The 20,134-nt window shown below is 45.3% G+C and overlaps 6 protein-coding genes across 6 annotated transcripts; 2 read left to right on the plus strand and 4 right to left on the minus strand.

The window, feature by feature from the left end:
• Positions 1-5,087: 5,087 nt before the first annotated feature.
• On the plus strand, positions 5,088-5,432 carry CCR75_006316 (uncharacterized protein; the record flags this gene model as incomplete). Its single annotated transcript, XM_067964386.1, has 1 exon — positions 5,088-5,432. One exon carries the CDS (start codon positions 5,088-5,090, stop codon positions 5,430-5,432), a length of 345 nt encoding a protein of 114 aa, XP_067816927.1.
• A 627-nt stretch (positions 5,433-6,059) lies between these two features.
• Positions 6,060-8,541, minus strand: CCR75_006317 (uncharacterized protein; the record flags this gene model as incomplete). Its single annotated transcript, XM_067964387.1, has 9 exons — positions 6,060-6,615; positions 6,683-6,938; positions 6,973-7,126; positions 7,188-7,299; positions 7,374-7,411; positions 7,481-7,733; positions 7,799-8,071; positions 8,331-8,381; positions 8,432-8,541. 9 exons carry the CDS (start codon positions 8,539-8,541, stop codon positions 6,537-6,539), a joined length of 1,326 nt encoding a protein of 441 aa, XP_067816926.1. The 3' UTR covers positions 6,060-6,536.
• Positions 7,687-9,019, plus strand: CCR75_006318 (uncharacterized protein). Its single transcript, XM_067964388.1, has 2 exons — positions 7,687-8,133; positions 8,193-9,019. Exons 1-2 carry the CDS (start codon positions 7,979-7,981, stop codon positions 8,962-8,964), a joined length of 927 nt encoding a protein of 308 aa, XP_067816923.1. The 5' UTR covers positions 7,687-7,978; the 3' UTR covers positions 8,965-9,019.
• Positions 9,020-9,026: 7 nt separating this feature from the next.
• CCR75_006319 (uncharacterized protein) lies at positions 9,027-13,220 on the minus strand (the record flags this gene model as incomplete). Its single annotated transcript, XM_067964389.1, has 3 exons — positions 9,027-12,725; positions 13,003-13,104; positions 13,134-13,220. The coding sequence occupies 3 exons, from the start codon at positions 13,218-13,220 to the stop codon at positions 9,027-9,029; spliced, it is 3,888 nt and encodes a 1,295-aa protein (XP_067816922.1).
• Positions 13,221-14,436: 1,216 nt separating this feature from the next.
• On the minus strand, positions 14,437-16,353 carry CCR75_006320 (uncharacterized protein; the record flags this gene model as incomplete). The annotated part of the gene is made up of 7 exons (XM_067964390.1): positions 14,437-14,457; positions 14,527-14,811; positions 14,874-15,011; positions 15,085-15,606; positions 15,683-16,093; positions 16,164-16,219; positions 16,278-16,353. The coding sequence occupies 7 exons, from the start codon at positions 16,351-16,353 to the stop codon at positions 14,437-14,439; spliced, it is 1,509 nt and encodes a 502-aa protein (XP_067816504.1).
• Positions 16,354-16,536: 183 nt separating this feature from the next.
• Positions 16,537-17,486, minus strand: CCR75_006321 (uncharacterized protein; the record flags this gene model as incomplete). The annotated part of the gene is made up of 4 exons (XM_067964391.1): positions 16,537-16,950; positions 17,027-17,146; positions 17,238-17,371; positions 17,439-17,486. The coding sequence occupies 4 exons, from the start codon at positions 17,484-17,486 to the stop codon at positions 16,602-16,604; spliced, it is 651 nt and encodes a 216-aa protein (XP_067816505.1). The 3' UTR covers positions 16,537-16,601.
• Between the last annotated feature and the right edge of the window lie 2,648 nt (positions 17,487-20,134).

Here is a 20,134-nt window from a genome sequence, read left to right on the forward strand (position 1 = left end):
ATGTCAACTTCTGACCATCCTAAAAAATATGGTCAGACAGAACGTACGAATTGTATCCTCGAAGAGATACTTCGCGGATACGTCCACTCTTTTAAGAGTTGAAGTGTGTTTCTTACCGATGGTGTAATTTGCCATCAACATCTCAGTGTATGCTTCTATATAGCATACACCGTTTTTCGTGAACCACGTATACTCACCTTCTTTATGAGTAGGTGTGTCGCCAGCATGGCGGTGTAGTACAGTAACCTACTGCGTGTTGTATATCGATCTGTTGAGGATCTATACAATTTCGACAATCCTTTTAAAGATTGTCGGAATGGATTTTTAAGGTATTTCATCAACTCTAAAGAGCCTTATCTTCTTGATAAGCCCTTATAACGTCGTCGAGTAATGTTGACGACGGAACACTTATTGTTACAACAGTGGCCTTATGCTCACTGTTATTTGTTGCAAACAGAGGCCTTATGCTTATTGTTGTTTTGCGCAGCAGGCTCAAATAAGGCCGGCGCGAAAGGGCATCAGCGACGACATTAAGTCGTCCTGGTTTATATTCGACGGAGAAGTTATACTCCGCGAAGAAGGATAGCCACCTCGCCATTCCTTGCGTGAGGTGTAGGCTATTTACGGCCGTGCGTAATGATGCATGATCCGTATATACGGTGAACGGTCTATCTCCTAGGAGATATACCCTAAACTTAGCCAGTGCATATTTCATGGCAAGGAGTTCCTAGTCATGCACTGGGTAATTGCGTTCAGTTGGTTAGAGCTGACGCGATTGGTAATAGCCGGCGCGGAGCGCGTCGTCTGTATCGTATAGCATTACCGCGCAGCCAATTGCGAAATCGCTGGCGTCACAGACCACACGGAATGGTCTGTCTTGATCTGCAATCGCCAAGATGAGCGATTGCATTAAGCTTAGCTTGATACCTTCAAAGGAACGCTGACAATCAGCGTTCCATAGCCATTTCTCGTCTTTTTCTAAGATACAAGAGAGATGAACTGTCATCTCGGAATAATTGCGGGAGTACTCGTGCAAGTACGCCGCTAATCCAAGGAACTTTTTAAGTCCCTTGGCATCGACTGAAACTGGCCAGTCGGTAATTGCCTTGATCGTTTCGGGATCAGGGCGAACGCCCTGTTTACCGACGATGCACCCAAGAAGTGGTATTTCGCTTGCACGAATATACACTTCTTGAGATTTGCGTACTACTTGTGCTTTCGCTTAAGTGTAAGAACCTGACGAACGTAAGTTTTATGAACTTCCACGTCCGTCTTACCGTCTATGGTTCGGTATGGACGAATACATCGTCAAAATAACTCGGTGCGAATTCTCGCAACGGTCTCAAAAGATTCGTTACGCATCTGCTGAATGTTGCAGGGGCGTTACTAAGCCTTTGTGGCATTACTAGCCACTCCCAGAGCATCCCGCTGAGAGTGCTTACTGCTGTGTACGGGATGTCCTGTTCACGCATAAGGATCTGATAAAATTCATCGATCAGATCCATAGACGAAAAAATGGTACTCTTAGACATACCATCTATGATTACGTTTTTCCTAGGTGTTGGCGTTTGAGCCGGTACCGTTGCAGCATTCAGTTTATTGAATGCGTGCACTTCCGCCACCCTCCTGGCCTTTCGCACACATAAGGTAGAAGAGCTATGTGGGGAGGTTGACTTCGTCACATATACTGCTTTTAATCGATCGATAAATTCTTTATCGATCGCAGGTTAGTTCACGAGGCACTGGTCACTTTTTCATGACACAGATCTTCGAGTCCGGTTTGAGCTCGATCTCATGTCGAGTGCCTTTATCCTTAGGCAACTCTTATGGAACTGTTTCAGAGAATACATCCCTGAATTCAATCAATCCTTGTAAAAAGGATTTGTCTTAAGTGACTCCCAGGATTGAGTAGTATATCTCATAATCCGAGTCTTTACATCGAGACACTTTCGTCCATCGATGAGCTGCTGAGGGCCTTTCGTTCTCTGCAAATATTACCGCTGACCGAATGTCGGTTACATAATCGTCCTCTGTGACGAGTACGCAGATCTGCTTGATTCTACCACTATGCAGATCTCTCAAGAACCGCTTGGGTTCTAGGGTTGGTAATTGAGTTATCTTTGAAGTTAAATTCGGAGGCGCATACAGATCAAGAGTATAAGCGCCTACTCTCGAACCGTTATTAACCAAGACATTCGATGTCTCGGTATCTTCCTGAGATTTATCCACAAGCTGCCGAGGGATCAATCCCTCGGGATGCTGAAGTCTAGTCACTTCAGCATTAACTATTTGAGGAGATTTCTCCTCAAGTACGTGGGGACTTATTCCCTCAACGTCTTCCGACTGTAATTGCGCGATCAGCATAGGGTAGAATAAAGCAGATCTCTACTCGACAGAGGACCAACACGTAACCCATTTCGGACACCGGCACTTCTTGAAGAGAACGATAGGCACACAGCAGCTCTCAATCCACGAAACTTACTCGCGTGAAGACTCGGACTGACAGTAAACTGCACAATCCCGGGAGCCACTCAAAGGATGATGAGCAATCACACTGTGATCTTGTCCAGTCGTACGAACGACCGTACCACAAGTGAGGCCATCGCACTCACTCCTAGTACATCCACACGCTTGTGGACGCTCCAAGACGTTCATCAGATGGCCATCTGATGAACAAGTGGCAGGCATCCTTACGGATCGATGCTGCCAGCTGATCCTTGGATCATATTTTCTGAGCCAAGGTAAACCTAGGATGACATCAAATTTGTCATCCAAATCCAGTACGATGAAATCATCATCGTAACGTAAATCTTTTAACGTGTAGTGGAATTTCACTACGCATTTTTATCGTTTCATTACTGTTATCGATGCGCCTGTTACTAGACGCACCGTCATCCTCGTTGGAGGGATGTCGCGCTCAACAAATTTGAGGCTACGACCCTCTAGCGACTGCTTCCAGATAAAGTTATTCGACGCCCCACAGTACACTAGGGCTCTAACTGACAAATCATTTGTCACTTTTAATTTCAAGGTGATGAAAGATACCTCATCACCAGGTGAAGAGAGACATAATGATTGTGTTTCTGGAGCAACTTAAGTCATTTGCAAATTCTCTTGAGGTTGCTGGATCAGTAGGGCGTTGCGCCCCTACTGACCCCGACCGTTTTTTGGCGGTCCGATTCGCTGTTGCGATTTCGCAACAACGTCGGACCCGCGACCGTTGCCGTTTTTGGCATTCGGTCTATAGTTACGTTCAGTACTTCTCGGTACTGAGCGTGGGGCACTGTACTCATGAGCGTAATGTCCTAACTTTTGATACCGATTGCATTTCTGCAATCGCTTGTTGTTCGAAAAGCGAGGTTTCTCGCTTTCGACATAAGAGAGGTCCATGGGTTCTGGACCTAGCTCGTATCGTCTTGGAGGATATGATGACGAACTAGCTTGAGCCTGTCTCAAGCTAAAGTCCCCCTGTTCCGCAACGAATATTACTTCTTCAAGCGTATCTAGTTCCAAGCGGAACAGTTGGGTCTTTACGGGACCATCCGTAAGACCTTGCATGAACACCGTAATCAACGTGTGTTCATGGACTGGGTTATTTGTAATACAACTCGCTAAGAGTCGTATGTGCTGAGCATATGCGTGAACATCACGCTTGCCTTGCTTGCGTTTCAGAAGCTCTGATCGAGCTCTGAACTCAGCCCTAGGCGGTTCAAACGTCTGTTTGAGCCGGACTTTATAAAAGCCTCTAGCGACCCAAAGACATACGGGTCGCGCAACTCAAGGCCCAATGCCCAAATTTTGCACGACCTGCCAAATTTGATTGAGCAAATGCGACTTGCATTTGCTCGTCGACGATGTGACGAGCCTTATGGCATCGTCCAACTCGACAAACCATCTTGAGAGGGTATAAGGTTTCCGAACGACGCGTGGGCGTCATTACAGGTACAGGGGTCTGTACCTGTTGTAACCTCAACAGTTCTCCCTGTTGAGAGCCTTGCTGATTAAACAAGGCTACTTCTACTTCACCTCGTCAAGTTCATGTTGTATGAACTTGGCGATGGCTGAATCGAGGGCATCTCTGTCCAAGCCGGACAGGATGGCCAAGATGGCATCATTCCCTACGGTCGAACTCACTCGTTTGACCGCCCTCCGTTCGATGTCACTTAGAAATGAGTAGCTATCACGCGAAACGAGATGCATATTTCCATTATCATCTAACATGTACATTTTAGATGATAGAACTGTGGTTCTTGGACGGACTACGAAGTGCTACCAGGTGTAACGGGGTTCTGCCGACTTGTACTGCTTCAGTACAAGTCCACTTTGCACTGCATCAGTGCGAGTGTTGCCTCACGTCACTTCACGTACACTAGTACGTGCAGAAGAAGACTCTCTTAAAAACACTTGCTTTAAAGAGGGTTAAAAAGGAACGGTATTTAATTTAATTAAGTTTTTCTTGTGTATCTACTTAATACTAACTTAATAATAAACTTATATAAAACATGTACTAAAAGTCTTATCGGTCTTTCTTTTGCGCGCGTCCAGCGCTGACTGGACCGCGGAGAAAGTAGATTTAATGACCTATATCTACAAATGGATAAGTTTTTTAGAATATTACCATGTAAACTAATATTCTTCAAATATTATCTACCTTTTAGATAATATGTTAATTAACAACCTTTAAGTGTTAATTTCATGTAACGAAACACCTTCTTACAGTTAATGTGTTACATTGCAGCAATTGTCGAGCCTTTAAAAGTGTAAGATAAGGATTATCGTGGCCACATTGTGGAAAGCGAATTAACCTCTTGATCTCGTTTGCGAGCCACATAGTAGAGAGCGCTAGATATCAAAGGGTTTCTTATTAGTGATTGAACTTGAGCGTTCGGTGGCTAGTTAATGTGGTTGCACTCTGAAGTGGTACATACGGTTGGGTCTCATTCACGGGGTCAGTGGTTTTTGTGCTTTTGCTTCGGCAAATCCTGTCCCGCCTTTGTGGCATCGGATCGTGATCTCAAAAATTTGGACAAAAAGCGGAAGTTTTCTTAATTCGACAAGAAACTCTACTCAAGGCCGCGCAAGACCGAATGAGTGAAGCGCAAGAACGCATCAAGTTCTACTACGACAAGAACAGACTTTTGCAGAACTTCGAAGCCAACGACTTAATACTTTTGGACGGCAAGAAGCTGGACATCCGTCCCAAGGGTGCACAGGCGCAGAAATTGGCTCTACGATACACTGGACCGTTTCCCGTGTTGAAGAAGACCTCGAAAGATTCCCATGAGTCAAAGATATCGAAAAAGTTGAAGTTGCTTCCAGTGTTTCACACGTCTTTGCTTAAATCGTATCGTAAAGACCCAAAACGAACGCAGCAGGTGAACAAGGTTGTCTTAGCCGATGAAATCGAAAAGCAACTTGTTAATCATCGCTAGTACAAGGGAAAGCCACAGTATATGATATGGTGGCTCAGCGAATCGAAAGATGACGCAGCTTGAGAGCCCCGTGGAGAATCTAACGCAGATTCCAGGACTCATTGACCTCTACTGGAAAAGCAAGAGACGACCAAAGTAGTTAAGAACTCGCCGTCTTCTTGAGGAGGTCATGTGACGTAGTGGAAGTATTACCAGTAACTGCAACTTCGTCATTAAACATAAATACATATGCATAATTGTCTTTACCGATACTTCTGGTTATAGAGCTTCAAGGAAGGTATACCTAAATATGATTGGCTCAAAATGTACTCAGCACTTACTATTCCGTTTGGGATGTATTAAAAGGTACGGTAAGCCACACTATGAGGTTCATATACACTATTGTTGGTAGAGTAGATACCAGATGTGATTGGCGTAGGATAGTTCTTAGGACAAAACCTAGATAGCTCAAGAGTAAATTTAGTTGGCCAAACGCGCAATCCGTAAGCACTCAGCTAAATCTATCACTTCTCAATTTGCTTTGAACAGCAACAACTCCTTTTCTTCTAGTCGCTTTCCGCCAAAGCTTGGCCGTTAGAGTCCTACCAGCTTCCTCAACGTCAAAGTGTCACAATCCGTCCCTAGAGTAGAATATTTGCTTTCGTAGGTCTTCTATATTGCGTTGTTGACCTCGGTTATAAACTCCTCCCTTACTTTGAATGCTTCTTAGCTTTTAATGTATTTTTTGGCCGCTACTGAAATGCGATATATTTGAAATGTACCCATCAATTTGTCTATTTTCAAAATCTTGTTGTTTTTTTAGCACCAACCAAGCGTTGTTAAACGCTTAATGCGCTTGTCTAATTTACTTGCAACAACCATACGCAATAGTCATTGACTTTATAGTTTAATAAAGCCAACCCGTTCTGTGCTAGAATTTCGTGAATTCTGATGTATGTATGTTTCGGACTTTGCTCTTGGTGTACCGGCATTGAAAGAAGTAGCAGGCAAAGCAGCTTTACAACTCGACACTGGAATGCCTGCAACCGAACTGAGTTGATAAAAATGGTTGGAACTGATATACAGTAATAATTTATAGTCGATGCTGTTAAACTCCTTGTCAGTTTAATCATTTAGGCTGTGCAGCCGCTCAATAATATCAAATACAGTTGGCCGAGCGGAAGCGTCGAGTGTCAAAATCCATCTGCATTTATCATGAAAAATGTTTAAGTTGTCACCCGTACATACATCACCAAGCACTGTAAACGCACCGAATCATGTTACAAAATTTCGGTGAGTATGGACAATTCTTTGGAAACTTAATAGACCCAATTACTGCAAGGTATGAGCATTCCACGACACGCACGACGCCTGAGTCGTAAAAGGAACACTCGAATGGCGAATAGCCAAACGCCAAAGCATACAATAGGCAGCCAAGCGACCATACGTCTGTCGCACTAGTAATATGTGAATGGCCCAGAGCGTCATAAAGCTCTAGAGCACGGAACCGCGTCAATTCAGCAGGAGCTCCGTAACATGAAAGTAATCTCAGGTGCCTCACCTGGGGCACGATAGGCCATTGAGCTGTGACATGCTGCTTGCTCTTGTAGTAAGAGTGCGTCGCAGCGCCCGGAGATGGTGACGTCAGCCACCGTGACGGAGCCAAAATCCGTCAGCAGCGGCTCGCCCTCGTCGGATAGCATAATATTTTCTGGCTACAACAAATTACAAAGAATTTGTTAGCTCTATCTTAATCATTGCGAGGTTATTGATTACCTTGATATCTCGATGGGCAAGAGGTGGAACCTTTATGTGCAGCTCTGCTACAGCTCGGCAAATTTTTAAAAATATGTCTAAAATCTGTGCTTCGGAAATTCGCACGTCTTGGCTGGATTACATTACAGTTATCAAAATATAGTCATCAGAAATTTAAGCTTCTTAGGAGATCACTAAGCTACCAACTTGATCGCAGTGTCAATCATATCACGTAAAGTTCCATTCTGTCCACAACAATATAAAATCAGTGCTAAATGAAAATTTATAACTGAGACAGAAAGAGACCAACGAACCTCCATATATGGGAAAAGCAAATAGTATGTGAGTATTTCTGTTTGCGTCGATATCACAGCGTAATCGATAAGTGGCATAATATTTGGATGCTTGAAATTATAGTGTGCTTGAATCTCGGCCTTTGTTGAGTGCACCTGCTCGTCCGTCTGGCATAAAATTTTCTTTAGCGCAAACGACTCACCATTTTCGGGGTCTCTAGCTTTGTAGACGAATGAAAAGCCTCCTTGTGCAATTTCAGAGCTGATGATCACACTACAGTGCGCGACAGCGATAACAAGTCAATGGGGCGATATCGTGACAAAATTAAGTGCGCGTACGTTCGCCCGCTCTTCAAACGCACAGACTGTGAGTAGCCAAGACATGATAGCATTCTGTGTGCTGCGTAAAACGGAAAGAATGTGACAGCTGAGCACATGCGGTCTCCAGGCGGTCGTCGCATCATCATAAGAACGCTTTTTCTTCGGTCATTAAAATGAATAAATAGAACGTTTTCCAAAATGATGAAAAGCGCACAGCGAGTAGCTGGGAAGAGGCTTATTGCTACAGCCGCAGCAATGATTAGCGAAGCACATGCTTCGCGAGGAAAAGGCCTGTTAGTTGACGGAAACAATGCACTCTATCATTTCTACAACCCATTGTCCACCATTGAGCAGTGCGTGACGATATCATCTTAGCAATGTCCTCTTTATACCTTTAACGTTTTAAATACAGTGATGGAATCAAGACTGGCGCGGCGGATGGACTCTTAGTGTTATTGCAGCGATTAGACAAGACGCACAGACCTGATCACATTTCTGTCGTTTTTGACACGAGACTGCAATCAACTGCCCGGAAAGTCTTACAACCTACCTACAAAATGGATCGAGCCCCAACGCCACGGTCGCTAGTGCCTCAATTTGCCTATGCCAAAAAAATTCTGTCCGCGGCGAGCATAAATTGCATAGAGTTACCTGGCGTTGAGGCAGATGACATTATCGCCACGTACGCAGCGCAGTACACTGCAGCCGGCTTTGACGTCCTGGTCGTGTCTAATGACAATGACTTCTTGCAGCTCGTGCATGACGGTGTTACCGAAGAAGCAGACCTTGATACTAGCACTGACCGTACCATTGAAGTACCTGCTACCATAGTGGAAATCTACCAGCCATCTAAACGCCGATACATCCGTGAGCGGAACTTGCGCGGAAGGTTCGGATTGCACCCAAAGTTGCTACCCGACTTTCACTCGCTGTGCGGCCACCAGTGGAAACGGATTCCAAGGGTGGAAAATATGACCGATGAGGTGGCAGCGCATTTGCTGACCAAGTATGGCGGTCTTTATCATTTATTGCGCCAGCTAGACACACTCGACGATCTAGCCCTAAGTAAGACGTTAAAGCAGTGCATCACTTCTATAGAGTCTTCCTACCGTATCGTTAAGCTGGTCGACAACGTCTCATTGACGTTAACCATCGATAAATTTCTTCGGCCCCAGCTAAACTAGCTAAACAGAAGGCGAAGTCAATATTTGAAATAAACAAATAAAACTGCTGAACTCAGTATATTTCATGCGTCAACTTTCATATCCTCTGCATTGTCAGATTCACGCGAATCATCGAATGCGATATTCCTGATCAAATTGCTGGTTTGGCCAGCTTGGGTAAGAGAAGCATGTGTAGAAGGGCGCATCGATACGATGCCTTCGTCTTCGTTACCCTTAAAGTCCAACTTTCTACTTCCTTGAAGCCCTGCCTGCGTCTCATTATATTTCATGTTAATGAGGTCAAGACGTTCTTTCGCGCGGCGAGACGAGAACCACATCTTGATCTGTTGCTTAGTCACACAAACTCCATCGCCAGCTTGTTCGTTCATGTGATCATCTTTATTCAATAGCTTCTGCAAGTCCTCTAACCGTGCGTCTGTTGGTCGCGGATTCTTCTCGTACTCTTCTATGATTGTCGCAAGCTGCTTAACGTTAAAAATTCGCCCTTTTTGCATACTGCTGTCGGAGTTTTCATCATTTTTATTAGCTAGAAATGCTGTTGTCTCCGTGATTGGGAATTTTGTACTTGCAGGCTGGCCGAAGAAAATTTCCTTTTTTGGACGCTTCGACATATGTCTATCATCATCAGCAAAAGGTGCTTTGCGTTTCGCAGTCGTACCGCTAGGAACAAAGGCCAAACCCTTCGCCTTGGAGCTTGTGCTGGTCATAAAAATCCTATCCGATTTGCTATCATTGTCTGACTCAGTGTCGCTAGAGCTCGATGAGCTCGACGCGGCTTTGTCAATGTGCAAATCCGTACCACTTAAGGCCTGAGGTGGCTGATTTGCGGACCGTCGCTTGTAAAACCAGCACCGGATCTGCTTGTAATCGATCGACCGCTGCGCAGCATCACTTGACGGGTCCATGCACGCAATCCCATTAAGCCGCGCTGCAATTTTGTCTAGTTTCTTCTTGCTTGGAGTGTCTTCCTTGTGAAAATACTTTTCAAGTTTCACCAATTGAGCCAAGGAAAACTTAACACGCGGCCGCCGCGACTCCGGCGAAGGCGTTGGACCTGAGTTTGGCGACGATCCTGGAGTTCCAGGCAAGTGCTCTGTGTCCACACTGAGCAATAGCGATCGTGACTGTTCTTTCCGATTTTTGCTAGAAGTTGCTTCGCCAGACATTGCAGCCATCACGCTCGGTGAATCACCATTTTCGACAATCGATTGAAACTCTTCTTGCAGCTTTTTCGTCTGTCGCACAAGCTCTTTGTTATCTTTGTGAGCAATCAAAACTAATTCTAGCTGCCGTTGCATGCCCGAATCAATCAAGACGGCACGTGGGATAATCAATGTAAGCAGCAGCTCAATAATATCAGTAAGTTCCTCAGCAGGGGCGTCTTCCTCTAGTAACTTTAACATTTTCATTTTAATATGGGATATTTCATCTTTGCCCAATGGTTTCGATGGCCCGGTACGGGCATTCTTGTATGGAACATGCAGCCTCTCCCGCGCACGATCCATTGCAGCAGTACGTAAAACTTTCGTTTCTTCTTCGTTTTTACCAGCATCACGGGCCTCTTTCATTGCTTTCCTTACAGAGGCAACATAACCGATTCGAATGCGCTTCTTTTGAGTGCTAGGCCCACTAGAAGTAGGAATCCTATCGCTGCCATCCTTGCTCGTACTAAGCAAGCTGCTAATAGCTTTTCCTGCTCCATGTGAGCTTGACTTTGGGCCTATATCGAGCATACTTGGTTCTATAATATTCGCAATTAGAGCCATATCAGCTTCGTCAACGACATGGCACGATCCTTGCCCATTTTCTCGCATGCGTGAAACTCGAGCCTCAAGCACCTCCTTTGCCTCGTCAATGTATGCAGCCTTCATCTTCTTCACACTGTCGGCATCCATATCAGTAGTAGAAATATCCTTCATCTTTAGGCGCATGTATTCCAATCGCTCCTTCGCACGCCTGTTGTCAAACCAAATACGTATTCGCTTTACTGAAATACCCTCTGGTTGTAACTCTGGATCAGCATAGTCTGGACAATTAATGATGCGATACATCGAGTGAATTTCACTAGATTCTGGTCGGGAGGACCGCTGATACCATTCTTCTAGCTTTTGAATCTGTTTCGATGAATACAAGCGGCTCGCTCCACTTTTTCCTTTCGATCCCGATGCAGATCGTCCTGCCGCTCCTGATCCCTGCTTTCTCGTACTACTGCTAAATGCTGGCTTACGATCTTGACTAAGGGTTGCTCGGACTTCCTTAATACGATCAACCTCAAATTGGATGCCTGCAACCTGAAGCTGCTCCAGTAGCTGCTTTAAAGAATCCAATCCATTATGTACTCGACGCAGCAGCATATACTTCTCAGAGTCTTCTGACCACGCACCATCGCTTCGGAATACACCATTATCGTTGCTAGCAGGGGTATCGTCTATTTTAACAGAAGCCGATGAGGCAAAAGGAGTCACAATTTGAGAAGATGTATCATGAGCCAGGACTACTGGAGGCATCAGAGAGTAATCCACGTGCTGTTGCTGTTCTTCGCGTGCCAGATCCGAGCTAATTACGTGAGAAACATGAGTATTTCCATGCTGGGTATCCTTTCCGTGCCAACTTGAGCCCATGACACTATTAATTTCAATCCGAAGGGCCTGCGTAATGCGCAACATCTCTCCTGTCTGCTCCAGAATTAAGGCATTTATGCTCTTACCACCACGATACACAAGGTCCGTCAAACGCTGCACTTCGGATTCTAAAGCTGCACTAATTCCGATTCCTAATTGCGCAGACCTGTGATCAACTTCACTTTTGCTTCGGCTCGTAGAGTTTGACTTAGAGCTACTAATATTGCGACTCCTTCCAGACGAATCATTGCTCTGCTGCAAGCATGACGAGTCAGTTTGGTTACTGTCAATGGCTGCGGCATTGACAGCAGGTTCGCAATCGAGGCAATACCATTGGCGATTATTTATGCCCATTGCTAGCTTAGGAAACTGGCGGCGGAAGCAACTCGAGTGATACATGCACTTGCACTGCAAGCAAACAAGTGCCCGTCGTCCATTCCGTGGTTCATGGCACGCTTCGCACTCTTTCCGAGTAATTGTACGGCGGCGTGCTGAAATTATTGCATTCACATTCGAAGCGCCTGATTTGAGTGAGAGCACCGTAGGTTCTTCAACATGCTGGATAATGACACCGCTTCGAGTAGGTGATGGCGCGTTATTCACGGCAGCTTCAGACGCTAACTTCGTCTCGCTATGGATTTTCTTCTTATTGATTTCAGCAAGATCGGAAAAGACTGGTTCAAAGGTGCTGCGACCATTAAGCCGATTTTCGCCATCGTCGTCAGTCTCAGAGCGCCTTGGTGTGGCCGTACTGTCCATGTCATCGTCTGATGGCAAATTTAGGAACTCGTCATCGCCCCTCTCTATTTCGGCACCTTGTTCATTGTCGTCTTCATCGACTTCATCATCGACTCCACCCAATACTAATCGCCTAATTTCTGCCGAGTTGTGGTCCTCAATTATCCCGAAAGGAGAAGAAACCCCCTCAACAGACTCCACACTTTCCACGGCCTGTGAGGCATCGTCATCATCATCGTCATCTGAAAGTGACTGATGATTGGCCTTATACACCAGTAGCGACTTTTTGCGCTCTGTGGCGTCGTCCAACTCCGTCTTGGACTCCTTCTCGACGTCTTTCATAAGTCGCTCTTGTTTAGCTTCGTTGCCGTTGTGTGTGACCACAGCGAGGTCAGAATTTGTCTACTCAATAATTCTTACATCTTAAATTTTGATTATGAAGTCCATTCCTTGCGTTAATTGGACAATACTTTTTAGAACTGCTCAGTTTTTCTTACCGGCCGAAATGCAAGATGAGCAACAGAGACTATCGCTGGAAGGCAATGTCTGCTGCCACGGCGGACGAGGACAACGGCCGAGCATCGTCAATAACAGATATTTTTGCAGATGTATAAAGCCGTAAACACAGATTGTATCTTTTTGAAGAGGCTCATTGTTTGCTGTTTGCACAGATGCTTACCGTCAACGAGGACTTGATCGTTGCGGTGGCCGAGAGCCAAGCGGACGGAAACATCGAAGGGCTAATCGCGTCGGTGACATTCATAGCTGAAATTGATTTCAGCTTAAAATCATATTAAGCATGGTGTGTACTGCAGCCACCAGCGCGTTCTGCATCGAGACTTGATCGAGATGGCCGAGTTCATCGATTCCGTGTTCGGCGTATACAGCAGCAAGCATAGCTTAAGCACCGCGGTACATAGTCTTACAACTGTATTGTGCTGTATATTTTTGCTTAAGCTGCTCCGAATTTTGTAGAAAAGTGATCAATCCGGTCTTCCTGTGGTGGTCAATCTGACTGCTAAAACCAAATGTGATGAGCCTGTCGCAGAAATGACAGTAAAGGCTGATACAAAATTCGCAGAAAAGAATGTGCATTGCGGCGCATTGATTGCAGCTTTCGAGGCAGAGGAGCAAGTTTTCGAAAATCAGCGATCAAAGGAGCAGTGGATTAAATCGCGCCATCAGGTTTTAGAAGAGGAAGAAGCAAGCGCAGTTATGAACGACAGTGGAAGTGGCATACTGGAAATCGGTACTGCAACGGCTGGAGAAACGAACATTAAGCAAGGAAGCAAAGGAATAGCGCTGGCAAATCAGTTGCGTGCACACAAACATGTAGCTGCGTTCTTAAAAGCCTCAAATGAGAGCGCTAAAGCACACGGTCCCATGCCGCCGTCAAATGTTATGTTTTCAAGTCAATATGCAGTGCCTGCAGCAACGCCCTGTTTGTCTATTCCGGCTCCAATTTCGCATGTTTCCCCTGTTATGACGCTTTGTATGCGAACGGACCAGCAGTTCATAAGGCCAGCCGCAGTCAAAACCAATACTTCCAAGATCGCACTTCCTTCAACACACTCCATGCCCAATATGGTCTTAGCCTTTCCAGGACTGATGTGTACTCCTCACACTGTCGGAAGATTGATACCAATGCCGCAGTGGCAGGCACATTTACAGACACCTTTGCCAGCTCGAAGCGTACTTGCTGCTCGTCCTACTGGTAAGTCGCCTCGCTAAAACATTGCATTTTCAAACATCTGACTCGTTTCTGAAGCTAAAAGTCACCCATTTAAGCGAATGTGTGAATTGTGTCGCAAGCGCCACCTTAGCTATCGACATTGTCGCATCGTTCTCCAGCACACAGAGGCTGAATGGCAGCCCGCACAACCCCCATCATCTGGTAGGCGTCGACGACGCAAGCAATTTGCATCTAATACCGTAACAAGCAAGTCAAATAAAAGCATGTAGAGTTTACTAAAATCTTAAAAGTGACATGTTGGGGGAAATTATACTAGAGAAATACAGAAAAAGAGAAAGAAGTGCTGGACAGATAATTTTGCCCGTTTATGTTTAAATCGTCAACACTAGCCACGACCGCTCATCGAGCTTCGCGAGAAAATCATGGCAAGCGTTCTTGTAACTACATATTCACGAATAATTAATAAAGAATGCAGCACTCGCCAAATCATTTTCACAAAAACAGCCCTACCACTTCATCTTTTTCGTCACGCACTTGGGTCCGACGCGCATAGTACGTGTCTAGATGTTTTTTTGGAATCTTTTTCAGCAGCTCTTTTGGAAAGGCGCGAAAAAGCGACCATGCTAAATCCAGTGATTCGTAGATGTCACGAGACTGGTATGGACCCTGTGCGATGAACTTTCCCTCAAATTTGTCTGTGAACTTTAGGTACAGGTGATCTTCCAATGAGAGGGCCTCCTCACCAACGACAGCTTTCATGGCCTGAACGTCCTTACCAGTAGCGTAACTAGCATACTGAGCACCCAACCAAATTGTTTAATATAGATAGCACATATGCTCCTACTATATTAACCTACCAGCTGATTCGATACGGCACTGTGATCATCACGTGTCATCCCGTCGCCTATCGCACTTTTCATCAAACGCGACAATGATGGCAGCACATTAATAGGTGGAAATATCTGACGGTTGTGCAACTGGCGATCCACATAAATCTACAGCAAAACCACAAACAAATAGTGTTTTAGCAATGAATCAACAAACCTTCGCAATCGTCAATATGCGTACCTGGCCTTCTGTAATGTAGCCGGTCAAATCCGGAATAGGGTGAGTAATGTCATCATTGGGCATCGTCAAAATGGGCAGCTGCGTAATGGAACCATTACGGCCCGTGACTCGACCAGCACGCTCGTACAACGTCGAAAGATCCGTGTACATATAGCCAGGATAACCACGACGTCCAGGCACTTCCTCCCGGGCAGCTGATACTTCACGAAGAGCGTCAGCGTATGAGCTCATATCGGTCAGGATGACAAGCACGTGCATATCACGCTCATAAGCGAGGTACTCGGCTGTAGTCAGCGCCAAACGTGGTGTCACGATACGTTCAATTGTAGGATCATTGGCAAGATTCATGAAAAGCGCTGTCTTTTGCATGGATCCACTCTCCTCAAAATCATTGCGAAAAAAGCGAGCTGTCTCCATATTAACACCCATAGCCCCAAACACGATTGCGAAATTGTCATCGTGCGAGTCAATGACGTCCTTGCGCTGCACGAGACCGGCCTGGCGCACAATTTGTGCGGCAATCTAAATCGTTAACGGTACAAGATATACATTCAGCCAAATTAGTATTGTATGTTTAGCTGCAATTGTAACCTCATACTTCGTTGTGAGGAAGACCGGCAGCAGAAAACAACGGAATTTTCTGACCCCGAGCGATCGAGTTCATCACGTCAATGGCTGAGATGCCTGTTTGGATCATCTCCTTGGGATAGTCGCGGCACGACGGGTTGATGGGCTGACCCTCAATATCTAAATACTCCTCAGCTACGACGGCAGGGGCACCGTCGATAGCTTTACCAGAGCCGTTAAAAGCACGACCTAGCATCTCCTCCGAAATTGCCATTTTAAGAACATCACCCGTAAACTCGCAATGCGTATGACGATTATCAATGCCGTCTGTTCCCTCAAACACCTGTACGACGGCTTTGCTGCCTTGTACCTCCAGCACTTTACCTTGACGCTTCTCCCCATTGGCCAGCGTCAGGTTCACAATTTCGGCAAACTTTGGCAGCTGTAAAGCAATCCATCCATTTTTTTGTTCAAACTTTCATAACGACACAGTACAGCTTGAGGATTCGCACCTTAACGTTCTCTAAAATAACCAAAGGGCCATTCACGCCTGAGATGGTGCGGTAATCTGTAGCACATTTGTCGGTCACGGCATGCTTACAAAATCCCAAGTTATGCATGCGCACCAATTCGAGGCTCAACATAGTAGTCGCGCACTACCGCTGCAGTGTTTGCCCGAAAGGCCTGATCTGCCGTCACCATTACTCCTACTTAAGTTCGTCGCTTTGCTTTTAAAAAGATTCCAAAATATTATCTTCAAGCAAGCTTTTACCATTACATTCTACAATTGATACTATATTTTATCTCTTACAGAAAAAAAATATTGTTATTAATTATTTTTTTATATATTTTCGTGCAGCTTCGAAACGTGTACGAAATAAAATTATTAAGACCAACACCATTAAACACAAGAAGCCATAACCAAAGACAATTAATTTCAACTTGCTTGACTACTTCTCCTCAGTTTTCAGCTCAAGTGCTTCAATTCCGCTGCTTGGAGACTTAGTGGTGGATGCCGCAACTTCGTTGGCGTCGTTAAAGCCAGCAGGCTTCATCAGTTGTAGCTTTTCCAACCAAGACACGGCGCTGCCAGAAGTGCTTGATGGGTCAAACGATCCCCGAAATGATATTTGATGCGGAGAATAGATAAAAACATCCTCCTTGAGCTTTTCCGAGTAATTCTCCGCAGTTGTCCATTTCGCTACCTGCTGGCGTAGTGACGCTACTAGTGACTCGCGACGGCGCTCCACTTCAACAACTCTTTTTTGTCGTACCACCGCCTTTGCCTTAACGTAGTTTCTATAATCAAAAAGATCAATGTGTTCAGCCGTTTTATTTAGCGCAACTTTGCAGGATTGTTTGTCCTAAATCCCACCTGACTTTCTCTTCATGAATAAGTTTCTCACGTTCGACCTCTTTTGCGCGGATAATTTTCTGCTGACCCTTAATTTCTAATCTAGCTGCCTTAAGCTTCAGGATTTTTTGACGTTGAGACCTAAATGAATTAAAATACCAAAGTTAAAACACTAACGCATTCTCAATCCGCTAGCGTCTACACACTTGACGTATTGACCAGCTGCACATACTTTGCATCACGCGCTAGCAGTTCTTTGCGGCGTTGTTCCTCTCCAATAAAGACCTTGCGCAGCGACGCAATCTCTTTGCGATACTCAGCGCGCGACTGGACAAAAGAATAGGTTTCAGAGGCCGTATTCGATAGCTATTCGAATAAAGTTTTTTTAGCGGCGCAAGAAGCATGGTAAAATTTAACAGCGCATGTAGCGTACTGCTCGGGTGCCGGCGAAGTTCCTGGTTAGAACATTACGAGAGATCATCGTGAATGTCCGCAGCCACACGCAGTAGTGTGTAAAATTTTGACAAATTAGAGAGCACACTTAAAATCTGAAATTGTTCGAAATAAAACTCCAGTATTATCCGATTGTGGTTATAAATGAAAAGTTACCATGCGTGTATCTTACATGAAATTAACAGTTAAAGGTTGTTAATTAATGTATTATCTAAAAGGTAGATAATATTTGGAGAATATTACTTTATATAGTAATGTTCAGAAATCTTATCCATAAATAGGTATAAGCCGTTATATCTAATCATCCCGCAGACCAATCAGCTGTAAACGTAAACAAAGAGAGAGAGAGAAGATTCGATTGCATGTTTAGGATTAGTTTATAATTAAGTTAGCATTAACAGCTAGAAGAAGAGAAACTTAATTATATAAATACAGTTTTCATTTAACCCTCTTAAAGGTAAGTGTCTTATAGAGAGTTCTTCCTCTGCACGTACTAGTGTACATGAAGTGACGCACAGCACCATTCAGTGCTTAGTGGACTTGTACTGAAGCAGTACAAGTCGTAGTGCCCCGTTACACTTGGTAGCACTTTGTAGTCCGTCCAAGGAACACATTTCCTTCATCTAACATGGACATGTCAGATGATAGAGGGAACACGCATCACGTTTCGCGTGAAAGCAACTCCTTTCTAAGTGACATTGAAAGGAGTGCGGTCGAACGAATGAGTTCGACCGTAGGGAATGATGCCATCTTGGCCATGCTGTCCGGCTTGGACAGAGATGCTCCCCATTCAGCCATCGCCAAGTTCATACAACATGAACTTGACGAGGTGAAGGAGAAGGTAGCCTTGCTTAATCAGCAAGGCTCTCAACAGGCAGAGCTGTTGAGGTTACAACAGGTACAGACCCCTGTATCAGTAATGACGCACACGGGTCAACCGGAAACCTTATACCCTCTTAAGATGGTTTGTCGAGTTGGGCGATGGCATAAGGCTCGTCACATCGTCGACGATCAAATGCAAGTCGCATTTGCTCAATCAAATTTGGCAGGTCGTGCAAAACTTGGGCATTGGGCCTTAAGTTGCGTGACCCGTATGTCTTTGGGTCGCTAGAGGCTTTTATAAAGCCCGGCTCAAACAGACGTTTGTACCGCCTGGGGCTGAGTTCAGAGCTCGATCAGAGCTTCTGAAATTCAAGCAAGGCAAGCGTGATGTTCACGCATATGCCCAGCACATACAACTCTTAGCGAGTTGTATTACAAATAACCCAGTTCATGAACACACGTTGATTACGGTGTTCATGCAAGGTCTTACGGAATATCCCGTAAAGACCCACCTGTTCCGCTTGGAACTAGATACGCTTGAAGAAGTAATATCCGTTGCGGAACAGGGGGACTTTAGCTTGAGACAGGCTCAAGCTAGTTCGTCATCATATCGTTCTCCAAGACGATACGAGCTAGGAGGTCCAGAACCCATGGACCTCTCTAACGTCGAAAGCGAGAGACCTCGCTTTTCGAACAATAAGCGTTTGCAGAAATGCAACCGCTGCCAAAAGTTAGGACACTACGCTCATGAGTGTAGTGCCCCACGCCCAGTACCGAAAGGAACTGAACGTAATTTTGTACCGAACGCTAAAAAGGGCAACGGTCGCGGGGGGGGGTCCGACGTTGTTGCGAAATCGCAACAGCGAGGCGGACCGCCAAAAGCGGTCGCGGTCAGTATGGCCGCAACGCCCTACTGATCCAGCAACCTCAACGTAAATTTTCAAATGAATAAAGTTTCTCCAGACACACAATCATTTATGTCTCTCCACCTGGTGATGAGGTATCTTTCATCACCTTGAAATTATAAGTGACAAATGATTTGTAAATTAGAGCCCTAATGGATTGTGGAGCATCGAAGAACTTTATTCGTCGCCAGTCGCTAGAGGGTCGTAGCTTCAAATATGTTGATCGCGACATCCCTCCAACGTAGATGACGATGATTCTAGCGACAGACGCATCGATAACAGTGATGAAACGCGTAGTGAAATTTCACTTCACGTTAAGAGATTTACAGTACGGTGATGATTTCATTGTACTGGATTTGGATGAAAAATTTGATGTCATCCTAGGTTTACCTTGGCTCAGAAATTATAAGCCAAGAATCAGCTGGCAGCATCGATCCGAAAAGATGCCTGCCACTTGTTCATCAGATGGCCATCTGATGAACGTCTTGGAGCGTCCACAAGTGTGTGGATGTACTACGAGTGAGTGCGATGGCCTCAATTGTGGTACAGTCGTAAGTACGACAGCACAAGATGACAGTGTGATTACTAATCACCCCGTATAGTCAGCTGCCGGCGGCTTTGCTAATGCACAGACAGCGCCGAAGGTCCACCGCTCGAATAAGTCGAGTGGATCGAGACATGAACGTACGCCTAGCGGGCGACATTCAAGGAAGATACCAATTGTCCAAAATGGACAACACGATGATCCTAGGTCAAGTAGAGAGTCGACCGTAGAGGACCCGACGGTGATAGCGCAATTACAGTCGGAAGACGTTGAGGGAATAGGTCCCCACGTACTTGAGGAGAAATCTCCTCAAATAGTTAATGCTGAAGTGACTAGACTTCAGCATCCCGAGGGATTGATCCCTCGGCAGCCTGTGGATAAATCCCAGGAAGAAACCGAGACATT

The sequence above is a fragment of the Bremia lactucae genome, linkage group LG4 (assembly GCF_004359215.1).
Source record: "Bremia lactucae strain SF5 linkage group LG4, whole genome shotgun sequence".
Classification (NCBI taxonomy): Eukaryota; Oomycota; class Peronosporomycetes; order Peronosporales; family Peronosporaceae; genus Bremia; species Bremia lactucae.

Excerpts from the sequence above, each read along its gene's own strand:
- CCR75_006318 (XM_067964388.1), top strand. The coding sequence starts at position 7,979 with ATGATGAAAAGCGCACAGCGAGTAGCTGGGAAGAGGCTTATTGCTACA. Across the intron at positions 8,134-8,192 it reads CCATTGTCCACCATTGAGCA|TGATGGAATCAAGACTGGCG; the intron begins GTGCGTGACGAT and ends TTTTAAATACAG.